The sequence below is a fragment of the Aethina tumida genome, chromosome 3 (assembly GCF_024364675.1).
Source record: "Aethina tumida isolate Nest 87 chromosome 3, icAetTumi1.1, whole genome shotgun sequence".
NCBI lineage: Eukaryota > Metazoa > Arthropoda > Insecta > Coleoptera > Nitidulidae > Aethina > Aethina tumida.
In genome coordinates this window covers 29,922,272-29,936,958 of record NC_065437.1, presented here as the reverse complement: position 1 = coordinate 29,936,958, position 14,687 = coordinate 29,922,272, and the positions used below count along the sequence as shown (strand labels likewise).

Here is a 14,687-nt window from a genome sequence, read left to right as displayed (position 1 = left end):
AATGATCAGCGAATCCTACGATAAATTACAATTCATTGTAATTTTTAATAATCTTCATTAAAACGTATTTTTAATTCAGATTAACGTCTTAATGAGGGATGTCTCCACAACATATATGCGCTATCTAGGTATTAAATTACCAAATCAAAAAAAAATCAATGATCTACAAATGATTAAATAATAATAATAATAATAATAATAATAATAATAATTCCTATAGATACCAGAGATATTTTCTTTTATTTATTTCCTTTAATATCCACTTAATATATTATTATTCTTAATTTAATATTTAACAAAGGATTTGAATATGTCTAAATATTATTAATATTTTATGTTTATTATTGTACAAGGATTGTAAATTGTTTATTATTATTTATATTTATAAATAAAAACAGGAATGTTTAAGATTATAGTCTAACATTTCCATTAAATAATAAATCCCAAGTAGTGCAGTCTAGAGCCCATATCTTACAGGTCTCAGTGGATCGTCATATTCATAAAGACATTCTCCAGAGCATCTTTGCAAATACAATGATATAACTGAGGACTCATAGTAAATTCTTTATTCTATTTATATGGTAGATTTTCAAATACATTGCTACAGCTAGTGTAACGAGGTTTTTTTCTCCATTCCCTATAAAGAACTGCTAAAATTGAATATTTAAATTATCTTTCAAATTTAAAATCTGAAAAAACTTTAGACGTGAAAATCTAAAATGAACTTGAAGATTGTCCAACATAAATATATTACTATTATTATAATACTTACTTTATTTATGAAAATCCATTTTTAGTTCGATGAATCACTATTAAAAAACTAGTTTGTTTTTAAAATAAATTTTCCGTTTTTACTTTCCAGTGGCATATTAATTAACTTACAATCTATTTCCAATATAAAAACACCAGTGATAATGGGAACAAAATAAATAATATATAAATAATTAAAAACATATATTTATAAAGCATTTTATGAATTAATTATGAAATAAAATATTTACAATACAAATAAAATCTTCATAAATAGTTCCAGAATATAATACTTTAGCAACAAAAAAATCCTTAGTATATGTTTCTCAAACAGATACCTTGACAAATCATATATTTAATAAAAGACAAAAGACAACATGAGAATTGGACAGTCTTCATATAGAAATATATCTAGTTCATTGAACAGATATACTTTTTCATCTATTTGTAATTAATTCACAATATATTTATTTATATTACTTTAAAACATTTTAGTTTAATCTTTCAAAAGTGTTCCATTATATTAAACTTTCTAAAATCATAAGTTGATTGTAATATAATAAACCACGTATTAAAATATGATGGTGTAGTTTTAGTACATTTAATATGAGGAACATTTTTGGAACCCTTAACAGCTATTAAAAATAATAAGTTTTGGTCAATAATGAAAGAAATTGTAATAAAATTTCAGGAAGATATGTAAAAATTGTAAATCCCTAATTATATAATCTAGGTAAATTTCCTAGAAAAATATATTGAATACGTTAAAATGAATCACATAAAAATCCAATACTATTCACATACACAATCCAATACTAAATTTTCATCACTCGTTGCTTAAATATATACAAATAAATTTGTCTAAATATACAGGACATGAATTTGTTTTAATCGAAAATGTGTACACAGGGTCTCACCTTCCAAAGGAACTGTATCAATTAACAGATGATTATAATAAATTACATTTATATACATGTAATTTAAATTAAATATTAAAAACCATAAATAATTTAACGCTTAATGAGCACTATTTTACAAACATGTTAATGCGCTTTTTACATACATTTTAAAGTGAAATTTAAAAAATAGTTTGCGAACTTCCAACTACCTACATCATAAGCATTTCTATGTTTCAGTTTTCGTTGGCCATTCATATACAGAAACCAATCAGATTCGGCCAAACGAAACAGGTTTTCAATAAATAGTATAGTGCAATTTCAGTTTACCATACCAAATCCGACTTGTTTCTGAATCAAATGTCTGAATTAGTGTCAAAAATACGCATTACATTACACTTACTGGACGTAATTTCCACATTTTGAAATAAATAACAACCGAGCAGAAAAGGGCATCGCCGTTGTAAAAAAACCACGAACCTCTTTAACGATCCACATCACAATACAAATTTATTAGTTTCTTCAGTCCGTTTGATTTGACATCGGAGTTTACTATAATCTAAACGCCATTAGTTCGAGTGTTACAAAAGCCCAAAAGTTCCGAAACTATCCTAATGTTGGTCCTAAATAACAAGTAGATGTTAGACCCTGTTTTTAAATTTTTTAATCACGTATTTTGTGAGTAAAATGATGATTTCTATTTATTAGTAATTTGGAACAAAGCCTAATGAGTAATTTGTTTGTATTTGGTTATTTATACCCAGACAGAATTCATCTAACACAAGAAAGTGAGACATTTTTCTTGATGCTTTGATAAGCTCTATGTACTCAATTCTTGATTCAGTATATCCACATTAATACAGGAATACAGTAACTAGTTCACCAGTAGTTGAATCAATTTAGAACATGACATGTGATATAATACAATGCAAATTTCGTGGGTTAAACCGCAAATTGACATTCTCACACATGGTCAAATCAAACGAACCCAAATTGGAATTGAATAAAGCACAATTTTTTGGAATCTGGGGACGTGGGGAAGAATATTTAAGATGGGACTTAAGAAACAGATAAGAATACAATTTGTTGGCTATCTATCTAATCGGAGTCTTCCTCGGGGCCATCGAAATCGGTGAGATCGGGCGGCTGCAGGTGACCCTTGTTGATCGCGTATTCGATCAATGCCAAATGGCAGAATATGTACTGGTCAGGCATCTGGATGGAATAGGCACGTTGGGAGCGTATTCGCTCAACGGTACCGCGTATATCGGCTGTGCCGACGTCCTCCAATCGCGATATGCAGATGTCCAACGTACAGAAGGTACCTACAAGGATTCAATGTAGAATAATCTTTAATCCAATTTAGTTTTTGATTACTCACCTGTTCGTCCAATACCAGCGCTGCAGTGCACGACGATTGGCGGCCCTCGTGGGTGTCCAGCCCACGTGTCTTCTAGATTTTTGACCATTTCCGCCTGTTTATTCCTAACTTTTTCCAGGAACTCCAGCATCACCTTGGCGTGTGGCACCCCATAGTCCGGCCACGAGGTGAATTGCCAGTGCGAAATTTCTCTAGTCTCCTCCGTCTGAAACATAAACAGTTTAGTAACTAAAATAACTTTGAAATACCATAAAAATATACCTTAGTGTTAGTAAGAATTATTGTCGATATCGTATAATCCGTACTAGCATCTATTGCCACTGTTTTAACAGTAAATTGACCATATGTTGCTTCCCCGTTAACTTCCGTCTCCCAGTATTGATGGCATTTTGGCCGCCCTCTTTCCATTACCCTTGTCGTCATCACTATAACTAACGTGTGCTGTTCCCACACCATTCTCCAAAAGTCTGGGGTGGTTTTGGGCAAAGGACCTATAAACAAGGAGGGTGTTTACTTTCTGTTTAAGTGACTATTACAAAAGTATAACATAATTTGTTGTAAGTCGTCTATAGGTCGTTTATATTTGATTGAGTTTCCTCTTGGTGCACTAAACTTACCTTGGGTATTAATGAAGGCGTTCTTTTGCTTGTAACCGTCGACGAAGTTCGCGTGAATATAATCACTGTCTCTGTCACCGTCCACTTCCGATAAAATAACACGCGAGTGATCATAGCACAGCACGTCCGTATACCGATTCTTGGGCAGGTTGTTTTTCAGCTTCGCCACATTGAAGGTTCCATCTGGTGGACGCATCCGGATTTCGGCGTATTCCTTCACCAGCCCAGTCTTTCCACGATCCTAATAAGATACAAATGTCTATCATTTGGTACACTTATTTTTGTGTAGTTAATTACCTTGACGTAATCGACTAGTTGAAGCATGGTGAGGGCAGTGCCATCACCGTGTAAACTGTCGTCGTCGGAAAAACCGCTCGAGGCGCTCGAGGGCGGATTGAGATTCGCCTCCTCGGCCCAGGTGTCGACCACGACCACGTGGCCTATGTTATTGGCGGGTGGCGTCGTGAGCCCGTCCACGTCCGGCCCGCCGCTGATGCGCTGCTGTTGTATCTGCTTCTGGGGTGATGGCGTCTTACCATCTGTAATCGCAAATTAATCAAAATTATAAAACTTTACACATTTATTCAAATCCAGTAACGCACCGTAATTTAATAGAGGCGACTCCGGGCGGGTGTTCATTGACTGTAGGCAGTGCAGCAGCCAGGCATGATGGTCCAGATTGAAGGAGCCCCCGAGCTGGGTCGGCAGCGAGTCCCTTGGTATGTGGTTCAGGAGCTGCGCCACCGACACCGTGTAGACGCGCTCGCGCAGCTTCTCCCTCACAAACAGCCGCAGGATCTTGAACGGGGCCTTAAACCATAAGGGCGCCGTCACAATCAGCACCTTCTTCAATTTAGCTGGGTAACCGCCCTGAAAATAATATAAATCAACGTTAAATTATTTATTACTACGACTTATTTCATGAAATGACACAATTATATTTTCCTATAAATAAAAAACTAGGACAACGAAAAAGTTTAACAACAATGACACCATTAATCAGGCAATATTTATTAATTACTTCCTCTAAAGTTGTGAAACTGTAGTTCTAAAATAAAGCCCCAATTAAATTCTATTTAACACTGCCATGATTTACCTGTTTTAATTAACCATGCCATAAAGTTCAGTTCCAACCATTGCCCAGAGGAAAATAAAGCAAAAAGCCACGTTTATCCCAATTAATACGAGAGAAACATCTAATGGAAATGCTTTGTTCCGAAATTGGGACAGAGCAATAACGAACATTCATTCGTATTGTCCTGCTACGGAAATTCAAGCAGGGCGTCGAGCTGTTATCTGCGGATTTCAAAATAACCCGCTTCACATTCTAATTTATTGTATGTATCCTGTATTCTTTTTGTGACGCAGGTTCTGAATCTACGAATGAAGTTAGGGTAAACAAAATAGATTTTTAGATAAGCTACTCCCAAATTTTCCCAGTACGACCAACTTGTACCTTCCTTATGTTACTTATTATACAACAATTATAAACAACGTAATATAAATCATATATTTTATAAGAATTTTATTAAAATCATTTGACCACAATCATCAATAAATAACCAATAGAAATCAAAATAAATAACATTTATCATGATTTCCCAGAAACAATTAATTTAAATAGTTTTGAATATTAATGACCTAAAGTAATCAATTAAGTTACTTCTTGGTATGTAACAAAACAATAACAAAAACAATGTCGGATTATAAATTACGTATGATTGTATGATTCTCTTTCTTTGGCAATCGGAAACAAAATAAACATAAACGGTTTATCCTGTCAGAAGTTGGGTAGTTTCTGTTTCTGAAGTTATATCGGGATGTTGCCAATTCATGGTGGAATAACGTTCCAACGTTTTGCTACTGTGTGTCAGTTGCAGACGCTTTGCGAGATAAGTTAATATTCGAGATATGAAGTAATTACAACAAAATAGTGGTTTAAGAAATGAAACTAATTACTTAACTTAAAGGTACCAGTAAATTGAAATTTTTAATTTTGAATTTGAAATTGAAATAATAATCATAATTTATGATCAATCAAGTAGTGCCAATTAAATTATAATAATTACTTACTCTTTCAAATAATTTAAATTGGAATATAACACAAAAAAGTGAAATTTATGATAAATATTGGTAGTTATAAATCATTTTATATAATATTTAAATTAATTACTTAATTATTTAACAATATCATTCAAAACTAATAATATGAAAGACTTATTTTTATATTAAAAGTGGAAGATAACATAAAAAGTCAAATATATAGTATATATTGATTGTATGATAAAAAATTAATTATTAATCATAATTTATAGTCAATTTATAATGAGAAAGTAATAGGAATTAATTAGTTAATTTTTAACAAATGCATTGAAATCTAGTAATATGAAGGATTTAATTTTTTATTTGATGGAAAAAGGTGAAAGGTAACATAAAAAAGTAAAATCAATGGTAAATATTGATTGAGTGATAAAAATGATTGATTTTAAATCATAATTTAAAGTTATTTTTTAACAATTGCATTAAAGTCAAGTAATATGAAATATTTAAATTTATAATTGAGAGTGAAAATATATATTAATATAGAGTAAATTGTGATAAAAAAAACTAATTATAATTAAAATTTAAGTGGATAAATATAATTATTTAAACAAAGAATTCTGTAAAAATTTTAATAAGAAAATTTATCATTTTCAAGAACTCTTGTCTCTAAACTTGCTTAAAACCATTATTTTAGAAAGACACATAAATTTCTCACCCTCCTATATCATACGAATGCGTATAAACTGCAAACTTTTACATAAGCCAGATTTCGACCTTCACCACCTCCACCTTCACCACAGCGCAGTTTCGATTACAAACGTGAAAACTCACGACCTTTTCGTATGCAACGAAAACGCGACCCTCACCGTTCGGCGTCGGCCGTCTGAAATCTATTCCCGGCGACGATTGCAACACACGAGAACCGACTGGGGTTGAGCGCCGATCCCGATCCCCGATTGTCCCGTATGCACAAAAACGACATGCCAGGTGCGTTGCGAGAGGAACGACGGCGGATCGACGATCGAAATAACGGGAGGAGGGTGGGTCGACAATTGCACGCCGCATTTTCATTCTGACCTTATTCCATCTCCGCAGGCCCGGTTCGTGCGAGAGAGGCCGCATTGAAAAAAAAGCCCGTGTGGGAAAAACGGACACGAATTAACTTGCGTTTGTTTGACGATTAGGGGATTTTCGTCCGATTGTTGTGCTTTAGAGGTGTTGCCTTTGTTAATTTGATTCGTCCACGTTGGCTAATTAAGCTTCGTATGCCCACGAGTGTTCAGTAAAGAAAAAAATAGGAAATTAATTAAAATTGCTGTTTAAATAGTTAATTAGTTTTATAGATAATTTGATTTTTTAATTAAAATGAAAATAAATTTGTGTTTGGGTTGGTAATCAACACTTTGTTACTTTGATGTAATTTATAAAAATCATTAATAAAATTTCTATTTATATATTTGAAAATGTTTATTTAAGTATAATTCAAATTTCCTGAAAACCTGGTTCAAAGTCGAGTGTTGTTAAGGATTATTTAATATTTGATGTAAACTAACTCATTATAAAATTAATTAATCAAGTCTGAAACTATCGCATTTAATTAAAAGTTCATTTAGTTGTTTTGGATAAGCATACGAATTTTACAAATTTCCACATGTTAAACTGATGGAAACAGTATACGAATAGACAATATAATTAATGGCCACAAAATTCGAAGCCAAAGTGAATAATTAGAACATGTAGAACATTCCACAACGAATAAAACAAAATTAATTTACTGAATCTACGGCTCAAGTCATTTATCGATCACTGTGTTAACTTTCTTATAAGAAAATTATAAATTATTATGCAGATAACGCGGCTTATTAAACTTATTAAGTCACCTTTCAAAACCGAATTTAATTTTCCCCGTTTTAATATGACGGAGCAAAATTAGAACGACTAAAATTAAGTCTCCAGATTAAAGTGAGTTTTACTGAATTTTCCAGAAACTGAAAACGGATCTCGTTATTTAAGCGCCACACTTTTAAAGTCGTTCATCGATTTTATCCGGGGCACAAGATAATCATCTCCCCGGAAATGGCGTACTATATATTTACGAAGTTTTAAACCGTTATCCGCTTTTAGATTAAAATTAAGCTCCGCTCTTACGTAACGGGGCTGAACTTTTACTAGAAAACAAAATCTTCGTCGCACACGTTATATAAAAGTGCGATGAAAACAAAAGTGCAGCGTGCGCTTCTGATTGGGACGTCCGTTTTTGTATGTAGTTGCTTGGCGAAGGGGGAACAGTGAGTCGGTGAGTCATCCGAGGAATGATTGAAGATGAACGGTGTTCGTGAACGACTTGAAAAGGAAACGGCAAACGGAGGGGAGTAGGACAAATACCTATTGAGAACGAACCAAGGAATTGAGCCGCTTTTGAAAGGATTCATGTCGAAAGTGGACTGAGAGAGGAATTATTTCTATTTTACATTCGAACATTGTTTTATTTTCATTGTATATCCGAAATATTTCTTAGAGACGTTTTACAAATACCAATTAATTTCAATAATTCGGTGACCATATTATTGATCATTTTATTGGCAATACTTCGTGTATTTTATACAAATCAATTTTTATAGACAGCAGGTTAGATTATTTTAGTGTATGTAAATTGTATATGTTTAGAAACAAATTATGTTTAGGAAGTATCAAAAGTTACAAAAAAATTGGCGAAAAATATTGGTCAATTGAAAATTGGACAATAAATTAATCAATTGAAAATTGAACACTATCAGCCAATTTCTGTATTACATGTAATAATAAATTAAAGGTTTCAAAATTACAGATTTTACTACAGAATTAAGAATAGAAAACACTGGTTTAATAATAACTGTTAAAAATTTAAATTAACATATTATTTGATATATAACTGACTTGTACAAGTTGTTTTGTCACTCTGATTTATTAATAAAGTAGTTTATGATTTAAGATTTCTAATTCTATTTTTTATAGCCAGATAATGACAAAAATTGATTGAGGCCATTTTTTTACGGAAAAAATACTGAATCAATTAAATATCACATTTTCTAATTAATTAATTAATTAATCAATGAAACAATATATCATAAATATTTCAGAATATCAGGTAATGCTTAATTCTCATAATTAACTTATGTTACACTAATGACAACACTTAATTATATACTATTAAAAATATTTCAACAAGCACTAATTGATTGTGAAAACTAATGCCTTAGGTCAGCATCTGATATTCTCTGATACTTAACGTATTAATATCTATAATTTAATATATTTGATGAAGAAACTTAATTTTACGAGAAAATTGTAATTTTCATAGGTTAATCTTGGTTCAAGTTGTATAAGTTCGGTTGCATTTTTATATTTTAGCAAAAGATAATTTAATATATTTATATCACAAATTATACATTGGACATTTTTAAGAAAATCTCTTTTATTATGTAAAAATTGAATATGAAGGTTACTGCGCCTACACTGTAATACTATTAAGTCAGTTTTCGAAGATATTTCAAAAACGCTGACAGATATAAAAAGTTGGTTAGCAGTAACATTTAAAAAATTAAAGCTTTATATCACTTATATCTGTATTTTTTCAGACCTGTCTGAAATTACCTTGTACACAGTTTGTAGGATATTAAACTCAATGGGAAACTTATATAAACCATAAAAAATGACCCTATCAAAACTTTTTTCATTTTCTAAATATTCTGGGACACAGAATATAAATTTTTATTGCATGCATAATATTTTATTATAAATTTATATAGAATTAAAAAATTACAAAAATATTTCTGTATTAAATGGGTCGTACTTCATGTTACCTCTAAGTTAATAGTGATTTAGCCAATTTGGAACTTAAATACAGAAATAAAAATCAAAAACCAAGTTTGTAATTCAGGTACTTACATTATTTCAATAAAGGTACATAAGCTAAAAATAAACTCCTTTTTGAAATTGAGTTTCGGATTTACAGCAATGACAAATTTGTGCCAAAGATATTGGGGAACATAATATTAGACAATGTTTACAAAAAACATTTGTAATACTGATTTAATGATAAAACATATAAAAGTTGAGGCTCCATGTCAAAAACAATAAATACATACTACAAATAATATGTTTCTAATAGAAAACAGGTTTGTATAAATTTGTTGTGGATTTTACGACCACAATAACAAGAATCTGGAAGCTTGTTTACAATGTGGCTATTTATCACTAGTTCCAAAAAATTGGATAAACTAATTTTTAGCAGAACTAGCCCCAGGTTATATAATTAGATCTGAGTGCACGAAAATAGCGGCTTGGCGATGTACTTAATGTAAAAATAACCAGAATGCTTTTGCCTCGAACACAATTATGACTGCGTGTTTGGATATTCTTTAATAAGTTCATTATGGAAACCGATAAATTACAAATTAGATTATAGCCCGCACGTTCCGAGAGGTCGTTTATGGACGAAAGATTCTCGGAATAAAATATGGTCATTCCACGTACCTGATGGCATCATATAAATAGTCATCATTTCGCAAAAATTCAAAGAATGTTTCTTCTAAATACAAGAAAAACCGTCCGCGATTGTTGGCGGCTTAAAGGCTTATATTATTTAATCCACGTCCCGCTTTATTTAATAGAAGATGACCCGGTTGTGTGTGGGTCAAACCAATATGCAGGGGACACCGTATCCGGTCTATGTCCAAAATAGATCTAGTTCAATTTACATAAGGAAGACTTGCGATAGTCGTGTCTCTCTAAATGCAGAATGCAGGGCTACGTGTGCAGAATATTATTGTCGCGGATGAGTCAACATGTTTTATCTCCGAAATAGATCAAACGTGCTCGACAGTGTTAACCCCGCGTTACGTAATTCTAGCTTGTTTAGGGAAAGATGTCATGCTGGTGCAATCGCAACATGGTAATTTAAAATGGCTTCCAGCTTTGAACAAGTGTTTTTCTTAACGTTGGGTATTTGGTTCATGATTTACTCGAATATCATATTTTAACGTTTTTGAATTAAACTGTATTATTTGGAATCTTTGTGTGCTCCTCCAACTAGGCTATATCAAAGCTCAAAATTAGGTTAAAGCAAATTGTTGAAGAAAATGCTGTGTCTCATTATTTTATTTTCGTTGGTTTAAAAGTGGCACTGAAAATGGTCAAATTCAAGGTGGTACTGAAGCTTATACTATCTATACCATCGAAGAAGAAATTAATTAATATTAGGAAATATATGATGAATCATTAGAAAGAGGCATTATGCAATGAATTTCATCAAAAAGTTGAACAAATTGGTTCCAGATAATTTAAGTGAGGATAATAAAAATAGGCCTTTGACAATTAACTATTTTTTTTTTGTCCATATGAAATATTGGAGATTTGAAAGATGTTTTAAAAACAGTCGAACTACGATAAGCCAATTTTTTTATGACTAAATGCAAATTGGTTGGTGATGGCGCCCAGTTTGAAAATTATGTACAATTTTTTCTTAATAACTCGAACTTTTTTTCTTTATTTTTCCTATTTGATGACACCTGTCTTATGCCCGAATGGCATTCCCTGTCGGTAACAATTCTAATACCAACTATTGATTGATTAGAATAATGCCGGAAACTGCTACAATTTACTAATTACATCCTAAATTCTAAATAGAAGTACATTTTACTAAGGGTTTTCCAACTAAGACCTTTAAAGACAACCCTCACAATGGTAATGCTTATATTTCACTACTAGACTTCGTGTGAAAAAACCTATGCTTTTTTTTGAAAGTGAAAATAAAAATCCTTTCGTCAAAAACAAATAACTGATTTTTTTGGGTTAAAATAAAACTTTAAATAATATAACACATAATAATAACAATAATATTGATTGTATTAAGTCTTAGATATTTTATAGGTACTGTACTTTAACAGTATTTTTTATGAAATCTAATTTAAGTCATAGTTATTTAATAAATACACATTTATAATTTTTTATGTATGTATTTTATTCAGTAACTCGAGTTTTTGTGGCAAATGATGGTTTGAGCTATTAAATGGGAAGGAAGTTCACCTCATCCACCACAAATGGTAGTCCAGATATTTCTACATATGACGATTAAAAGTTCATTTCCTTTAGTTCCAGAATTTTTTTTCTAGTGTCATGAATTTATTTGTAGATTGCATTGCAAAAAATTGTTTATGTAATGTAAATTATTTTTTCCGGTACCCTAGTATTTTTAAATGATGTTATTGTTGGTTGTCATGCATTGTTCGGGAAAAAAACAATTGCATACATTTGTTATTACAATGTACAGTTCACATTTTTTGACTTAGTAAATCTACAATAAAACAAACCAACAACAAACCAGATAAATTATTCCAATTCTGACTAATTTATAATTGTAATTAAACATACCTACGAAAATCGTTATCTTGAAATGAATTTATCAATTTATATGTTAATTCGATAGAATTTGAATAAAACATACACAAGGCGTTCGCATACGACTGGAATTATTTTGTAAGTAATTAACACATTAGTGTCGCGTAACATGCAACCACACCCTATGCCAAAAAATTTATCGCTGCCAAGTTTATTAAAATTCCAGTTTTTCTTTCTTTCTTTAGTAAATCGAATTAACCTTTTTTAATGAGATTTTATCGCATCAGCATGTTTCATTACTCAGAACTCGCGTATTTGGAACGACGAAATTCCAGTAAATGTCTAAATCCCAGAAAAATTATTAATAAAGTGGGAGTCAATTTCAAGGACACGAACATACAGGATCTTTCGATGCCGTTCGGCTAGTGTTTCGCTTGTGCAAGTTTAGAATTTGCAGTATCTGCATGATGGAGTTATAAACAAGTCAAAGCAGACTTTATGGGAACTGTTTCTGACTACGTTGGTTGATCGATGAACAAAATATATCAATGTCGGCCATTCGGTCTGTATCATAATTTAATTAGAAATGTCGAAATGCGAATCAATCTTCGTAATTAAATGCGTTTCGTACAAATTTAAAATTCGCATATTTTCAAGACGCCGTAATGTGTTATTCCTAGAAAATGCGAAGGAAGTACCCAAACTCACTTACGTAACATAATATGATAATAATTATAATTGGAAAAATGCCTGGAATATTAATGAGCGAATTTTAATATGCGGACTAAAACATAAACAATGGAGGTATTTCACACGCATCTGTGCAAAACCCCGACTTCACAAGTAATTTATACAACAATCCGTGTATTGTATCATACCTCCAATAATTTCCAGATATATTGAAGTATAAAGTATACATGAAATAATGATTTTAAAGAGATGTGTGTCAAACACATCCATATAAAGTAACATTTAATATGTATAAAATTGGCTAGACGTTTTTATAGGCTCATAAATATAATAATGTATTCTTATTTGGATAATAACGAAATAAATGTTTATTTTTTAAAAAAATCTCTATAATTCTAATTCTAGTTCCCTTTAACACGATATAATTACTGGTTGTACTATTGTAAAAATTAGGCTTTAATAAATAATAAGTGATTATATCAAGATAAAACAACAAGTTAATAACGAGAAAATAAAATCAAATTAACTATTATTTGTAATATTTTTATAATATTTTATAATTATTCAAATTCGTAAGTTTGTTGATTTTTTAGAATAATTATTTGTTTACTTATAAATCAGTTATAGTAATTAATATATTAGAAAAAACTAAAAACAGTCGAATTTCTATAAATCGAAATTTGATAACATGAATTTTTGATAAGTCTAAGCAAATTGGTTGGCAATGCCGTCCAGGAAGAAAATTATGTGCATTTACTTGATAACTGGAACAAAATATTTGGCACAACCATCGATAGGTCGAGTTTCTCCTGTCTGGAGTTGACAATAAACTGTATAATTTTTAAAACTAGTATAAAGAATAAATTCAAGAATTGTTACTCAATTAAATTTTAGATAAAAAACGTGTCTAATACCATAATTTTATTAGTTACAATCTGCATGTGCACTCCATCAATTGCCACATCCAATCTAATCAAATATTTTAGAATGCTGACGGGAACTAAAACCTACGCAGTGCAATTTCATGTTCAAACATGCATGTGCAAATTTAATTAACATTGTCTCCGGGGTATACGTACATGATAAGTGCACGCATCGTACATGTCGCACATTTGCAGTGACACCACGAGAATTGGGTCATTTGATTTATTGATTGGTCATTATGATTTAATTGGGACCGGGTCTCCTACGCACAGCAATGTGCCAACTAACTAATTTATCTAGCAGACTTTCAAATTTGATAGGAACCGCGGCGCGTTATGAATTTTAAACGTGTTCCGCATGTTCTTTTTTTTCCTATCGGGAGCACGAGGTGTTTTTTTAGGGTGCCACGAGGTTGGGCTTGGATGCGTAGATCATTAAAAACACACACGTCACAGCCACCACCGTTTATGTAGCCTGTAAAAGGGAGTTATAGTTTACAGTAATACTTCATGTTAACTAAGCTACTGAAAAATGTTTACCTAAAATATATGGTATAGTGATCTATAATAGGAAAAATGCATGAAACATTTCTTAGAATAATTCAGTAATTAACTTTCCCATAAAGCCACATCACATCTAACTTTGAAGTAACAGGAACTAAAGTTCTAGCAAACTTGGACAAACTTCTGGCAAATTTATTTTTCGGATTAATTCGGTACATAACTTGTTCTGAATTTAGCATCGAATCTAAACTTGAAGCAACTGGAGTTATAGTTTACAGTAAATCTTTAGTTAACTTAAATTTGTACTTAGAATATATGGTATAAAGTGTTATACTATTTGGTAGGAAAAATTACTTTAGCTAAAATTTAGATATATAATTTTTTAGAATAATTTAGTAAATCCAGAATGTCACATCGACTCTAATCAGGATAACTAAAGTTATAGATTATAGTAATACTTCAAGTTAACTTAAATAAACTAACTACTAGTTAACTATTGGCAAAT

At 31.2% G+C, this 14,687-nt stretch overlaps 1 protein-coding gene across 1 annotated transcript in view; it reads right to left on the bottom strand.

Annotated features, from left to right (window-relative positions):
* Positions 1-939: 939 nt before the first annotated feature.
* Positions 940-14,687, bottom strand: part of LOC109600752 (tyrosine-protein phosphatase non-receptor type 9) — a 48,779-nt gene continuing 35,031 nt past the window's right edge. The window contains exons 4-9 of the mRNA XM_020016931.2: positions 4,247-4,514; positions 3,942-4,183; positions 3,645-3,885; positions 3,289-3,518; positions 3,028-3,232; positions 940-2,971 (exon numbers count right to left, since the gene is read on the bottom strand). Of these exons, the coding sequence (XP_019872490.2) occupies positions 2,745-2,971; positions 3,028-3,232; positions 3,289-3,518; positions 3,645-3,885; positions 3,942-4,183; positions 4,247-4,514 (1,413 nt within the window). The 3' untranslated portion in view covers positions 940-2,744. The remainder of the gene's footprint in view (positions 2,972-3,027; positions 3,233-3,288; positions 3,519-3,644; positions 3,886-3,941; positions 4,184-4,246; positions 4,515-14,687) is intronic.